Source organism: Conger conger, chromosome 6, assembly GCF_963514075.1.
Source record: "Conger conger chromosome 6, fConCon1.1, whole genome shotgun sequence".
NCBI lineage: Eukaryota > Metazoa > Chordata > Actinopteri > Anguilliformes > Congridae > Conger > Conger conger.
In genome coordinates, this window is record NC_083765.1 from 3,062,289 (window position 1) to 3,068,343 (window position 6,055).

Genomic DNA, 6,055 nt, shown 5'->3' on the forward strand with positions numbered 1-6,055 from the left:
CTGGAGGGCTGCAGTGTCTGCAGGTTTAACTCCAGGCCTGGAGGGGGCGCTGTGTCTACAGGTTTAACTCCAGGCCTGGAGAGGGCTGCAGTGTCTGCAGGTTTAACTCCAGGCCTGGAGGGGGCGCTGTGTCCCCGGGGCTACACCTCGTCCTCGTCCTCGCTGGTGGTGGCGTAGAGCTCCTTGTCGGAGCGCTCCCTGTTCTGGGCGGTGTACTCGCTCTGGATTCGCTCCAGCTCGCACAGCTCCGCCCTCATCCTCTCCAGGTGCGCCGCCCGCCGGCCAATCAGCAGCTTCATGGCCAGCGGGTTCATGCCGCTGAAGGCGATGTTCATCAGTCGCCTGCGGGGGGCGCCAGAGACACACGGTCAGCACAGCAGGGAGCACAGGCCCGGGGCGGGGGGCGTCTCTGCGTCCCGTCTCTTACCGGCCGTCGGTGACGGTTTTGGTGAAGAATCGGAGGTACTGGTACATCTCCACCTTGTCCTGGATTTTCAGAATGTCCTCCTCTCTGTACTTCAGGAGGGCCAGTGCGTACCGGAACAGCACCTGAAACGCCAGCAACATTAAACCTCCCATCCTCCACGACACACAGACACAGACACAGACACAGACACAGACACTCTCACATACAGACACACACACACACTCTCACACACACACACACACACTCTCACACACACACACACACACTCACATACAGACACACTCACACACACGCGCACACTTGCGCACCCACACTCACACACACACACACACACACACCTTGATGCCCTCGTACAGGAAGGAGTCCCAGATCTGCAGTAGGATGTGGCTGCTCAGGGTCTCGATGAAGACCACCAGGAACCAGTTGAAGGTGATGAGGGACAGGTCCACCTGCAGCTCCTCCAGGTGGGCGGCGAGGCGGGGCAGCTTCTCCAGCATCAGGTCCTTCAGCACACGCTGGTCTGCCTGCACAGACACACCACTTACAGGAGCACCTCACACACACACACACACACTCTCACACCTACACTCACACACTCACACACACACTCACACACACACACACACACACACACTCACACACACACACACACACTCTCACACCTACACTCTCACACACACACTCACACACACACACACACACACACACACACTCACACACACACACACACTCTCACTCTCACTCTCACTCTCACTCTCACTCTCACACACACACACACACACACACACACACACACACACACCTACACTCACACACACACACACACACACCTACACACACACAGAGCGATTGGCTGCCATGCAAGGCACCAACCAGCTTGTGATGAGCATTTGGGGGGCTAGGTGTCTTGGTCAGAGACACTTCGACAGACCCGGGGTGGGATCAAACTGGCAACCCCAGACGACGGCAGACTGCCGTGTACACACCCGGGAGGCAGCTTGGTTGTGCTGCAGTAAGGTTAGGTTAAGTTTTTTGTAATATAAATTTATTTCTGATTTAGTCGCCAATTGCGGCCCAACTAATCCAATGAGTGGGGACACGCTGCCCACACCCCGACACACCGTCCCCCGGCAGCCCGGCGGAGAGGAGACGCCCGGGGGGCCGCAAGCCCTGCCAAGCCCCTCCCCTCTGGAGCAGTGAGCCGATCATGCCGCTCCACGAGAGCCGGCCGAACCTGGCTTTTTGGCAGGACCGGGAATCGAACCCTGCAAGTCCGCTGCGTCTCGGCCCGGTGCGCCAGCGCGGCTCCGGCCGGGTGCAGTCGGACGCGCTCACGCACCTGGGAGGCGGCGAGCGTCTTGCTGTAGTAATCCTTCGGCATGATGGTCTCCACCACCGCCACCAGGCACCAGAACGCCTCCTCCTCATCCTGCAGCACCAGCAGGGCAAGAGCGGCCAGCCTGGGGGGGGGGCGGGGGAGAGGGGGAGAGAGGGAGAGAGGGAGAGAGGGAGAGAGGGAGGGGGGGGAAAGAGGGAGATGAGGAAGAACGGTAATTATTAACAAGCTGACATGACGACGGCTACCCGGGGGGAATATCCTGTGTTTTTAGACGGTGTTCCAAGAAACAGCACATCAGTAACTCCAGTGTCTCTCACTGCATAGCGATTCTCCCCGGATGCATGCAATTCTGTACATGCAATAAAAATAAAAAGAAGTAATTGCTCACATGATGCGTCATGTCTGGGGAACATGATAATGATCATTTTCCTCCTTTCTTTCCTTTTACAAAGTAAACTGAACTACATTTTTTGAGTAATTGTAGTTTTGCAAGCAACATGTGTCTTTAGGATACCTTTACTGTGTAGTTCAACTGCTTTCAGTGTGAAGTGATTGGCAGCTTGAACAACTATGTTTCCCCAACACTGTGTGCTTGCAGGGCAGGTTCAGTGGGCAGTTCTTATTTTGTATTTTTTTAAATTATTATCATTTATTTTTAAACATTGAGTCTTTGACCACTGAGGAGACCAGGAGATAATTTTGTGCAGACTTTCTGTAAAGGACACATGACATCCACCAGGGGGCACTGTTTCTCTTGTTGAGGCCAGAGTCCCTGGGACCACAACGATGGACGTGCAACATTACATTATTGGCATTTGGCAGACGCTCTTATCCAGAGCGACGTACAACAAAGTGCATGCCCATAACCAGGGCTAAGTGCGCTGAAAGACCCTAGAGGGAAGTACAATTTCAATTGCTACCCGTACAACAAAGATAAGGACCATGGCCTATTTTTATTTTATTTTTTTAAATCAACAAATAAACAAACAACAAAGCAAAAGTGACCAAACTTAACTATCCAAATACTGCTTACCTAGCCAACTAATTAGACCAAAACACAAAGTAAATCACAAAGACAACAATTAAGGTTCACAGGGAGGTAGGGAGGGATGGGGAGAGGTGCTGCTTGAAGAGGTGCGTCTTCAGTTTGCGCTTGAAGGTGGGGAGAGATTCTACAGTTCTGACCTCAACGGGGAGTTCGTTCCACCACCGTGGAGCCAGAACAGACAGTAGTCGTGAGCGTGAGGTGGAGGTTCGGAGAGGGGGAGGTGCCAAGCGGCCTGTGGAGGCTGAACGAAGAGGTCTGGCAGGGGTGTAGGGTCTGATGATTTTTTGTAGGTAAGCTGGGGAAAACCCCTTAACTGCTTGAAGGCTAGCACCAATGTTTTGAATTTGATGCGAGCCATGACAGGCAGCCAGTGGAGGGAAGTAAGCAGGGGGGTGACGTGTGAGTATTTGGGAAGGTTGAAACCAGACGAGCTGCTGCATTCTGGATAAGTTGGAGGGGTCTGATGGCGGACGCTGGGAGGCCAGCCAAGAGGGAATTCCAGTAGTCCAGGCGGGACAGAACCATCGCTTGGACCAGGAGCTGGGTCGAGTAGGGGGTGAAAAAGGGGCGGATTCTCCGTATGTTGTATAGGAAGAACCTGCATGACCGGGTCACCGCCACAATGTTCTCGGAAAGGGACAGTCTGCTGTCCATCACCACGCCGAGGTTCCTTGCACTGGGTGATGGCGTGAGTGTGGTATCCCTGAGGGAAATGGAGAGATCCAGGTGGGGAGAGGTATTAGCAGGGATGAATATCATTTCAGTCTTGCCTGGGTTGAGCTTTAGATAGTGGTTATCCATCCAGCTCTGGATGTCATTCAGGCAAGCAGAGATACGGGCAGAAACCTGTGTATCAGATGGTGGACGAGATGAAGAGTTGGGTATCATCCGCATAGCAGTGGTAGGATAGCCCATGTGCAGTGATCACAGGCCCAAGGGAACGAGTGTAAAGAGAAAAAAGAAGCGGGCCTAGGACTGAGCCCTGGGGAACTCCTGTGGCAAGGGGCCGAGGTGTCGATACCGCACCAGCCCAGGCAACCTGGAAGGAGCAACCAAAGAGGTAGGACTCAATCCAGTCCAGGGCTGTGCCACAGATGCCCGTTGCTGACAGGGCGGACAGGAGGATGGAGTGATCCACAGTGTCGAAGGCAGCAGAGAGATCTAGAAGAATGAGGACAGAGGAGAGGGAGGCTGCTTGTGCGGCATGGAGTGACTCACTGACGGAGAGGAGCACAGTCTCTGTCGAGTGGCCCGATCTGAAGCCAGACTGATGGGGGTCTAGCAGGTTGTTGTTAGAAAAGAAAGAAGAAAGTTGAGTAGAAGCAGCTCGTTCTATGGTTTTAGAAAGAAAAGGAAGAAGAGATACCGGGCGGTAGTTCAGGATGATGGAGGGATCCAGGGTAGGCTTTTTTAGCAATGGGGTGATGTGGGCCCTCTTGAAGGATGCTGGAAAACAGCCGAAAGACAGGGAGGAGTTGACAAGGGAGGTGACAAATGGGAGAATGTCTGGTGTGATAGTCTGGAGAAGAGAAGAGGGGATAGGGTCAAGGGCACAGGTTGTAGGGTGGTGGGAGAGCAGGAGTTGAGAAACATCAGAGTCTGTAAGGGGGGAGAAAGTGGAAAAGGAAGGGATGGGCCTAGAGGGGGGGAAGGGCACAGTAAGGGGGGCGGTGGTTGTAAAGGATCATCGGATGACTATGACCTTCTCATCGAAAAAGTCAGCAAAATCATCAGCAGCGAAGGAGGACTGAGGTGGAGGAGGTGGTGCATTGTGGAGAGAGGAGAAAATGGAGAACAGTTTCCGGGGGTTAGAAGCGGAGTTCTGAATTTGTGTCTGATAGTATTTTGCTTTGGCGGCAGTGACAGCAGAAGAGAATGCCGCCAGGAGAGACTGGTAAATTGTGAGGTCTCAAGGGTCTCTGGATTTTCCCCATTTCCTCTCCGCTGTGCGGAGGCTGGTCCTGGAGGTACGGAGGGTGTCAGATATCCAAGGACTGGGAGGGGATGTGCGAGGTGGCTTTGAGACAGGGGGACAGAGAGAGTCAAAGGCGGAGGAGAGAGATGAAAGGAGGGTGGCAGATGCAGAGTCAGTGGGGGGTTTGAAGAAGGATTCGAGAGGGGGGAGTGAGGCGGTGACAGTGCTGGCAAAGGAAGAGGGTGAGAGGGAGTGGAGGTTACGGCGGGCTGAGGAAGGGTAGGTGGGAGGAGGGGGAGGAGGATGGGGAGGAAGAGGGAGGGAGAATGAGATGAAATGGTGATCAGATGTATGCAGAGGGGTAACCGTGAAATCGGAGCATGAGCAGTTCCTCACAAAGACAAGGTCTAGGACATTGTCCGCCTTGTGGGTTGGAGGAGAGTGTTGCAGGGAGAGGCCGAAGGAGTGGATTAGCGGTAGGAAGGCAGCAGCCTGGGACGCTTCAAGGTGGATGTTGAAGTCTCCAAGGAGAATCAGTGGGGTGCCATCCTCAGGGAAGGAGCTGAGAAGGGTGTCTAGCTCATCAAGGAAGCTTCCCAGGGGCCCTGGAGGATGGTAGATAACTGCAATGACAAGGTTAGTAGGGTAGGATACTGCAACAGAATGGAATTCAAAAGTGGATATGGACAGGTCAGAGAGGGGGAGAACAGAGAATTTCCATGAGGGGGAAATTAAAAGTACTACCGCCACGGCCGGAAGGCCGGGGAGTGTGCGAGAAGGAGAAGGAGGATGAGAGGGCAGCGGGAGTGGCGGTGTTGTCAGGTGTGATCCAGGTCTCCGTGAGGGCAAGGAATTGTAGGGACTGGAGGGAGGCATATGCAGGGATAAAGTCAGCCTTCCGAGTGGCAGACTGGCAGTTCCATAGTCCCCCTGTGACAGCAAAGTCCTCACAGGGGGTGAGCGGGGGGTAGCTGAGGTTCGACGGGTTCTGACGCCGTGGAGGCCCACGTCGCAGGGGGGGTGTTCGAGGGAGAGAGCAGACTGGGATGGGGTGAAACATAACATCACAAACTGGGATGGAGCGACGCTAGCGTCTGACATGCCTATTTAAATCGCCTACAATTGCTCACAAGCAATATCAAATCAAAGCTAATCTACTGATAAATTCCACAGCTATTTAAGCTATTTACAGCTCTACCTGTTGAGCTCTTGGCAGTAGTTGTGGGAGATGTACTCTACCTGTTGAGCCCTTGGCAGTAGTTGTGGGAGATGTACTCTACCTGTTGAGCCCTTGGCAGTAGTTGTGGGAGATGTACTCTACCTGTT

The 6,055-nt window shown here is 53.8% G+C and overlaps 1 protein-coding gene across 2 annotated transcripts in view; it reads right to left on the reverse strand.

Annotated features, from left to right (window-relative positions):
- Positions 1-6,055, reverse strand: part of LOC133130271 (TBC1 domain family member 2A-like) — a 34,950-nt gene continuing 28,895 nt past the window's right edge. Inside the window, exons 11-14 of one of the 2 annotated variants that reach the window (XM_061244721.1) lie at positions 1,767-1,887; positions 766-951; positions 428-549; positions 1-342 (exon numbers count right to left, since the gene is read on the reverse strand). In XM_061244721.1, coding sequence (XP_061100705.1) covers positions 141-342; positions 428-549; positions 766-951; positions 1,767-1,887 — 631 coding nt within the window. In that variant the 3' untranslated portion in view covers positions 1-140. The remainder of the gene's footprint in view (positions 343-427; positions 550-765; positions 952-1,766; positions 1,888-6,055) is intronic. The other variant, XM_061244723.1, reaches the window with a different exon arrangement.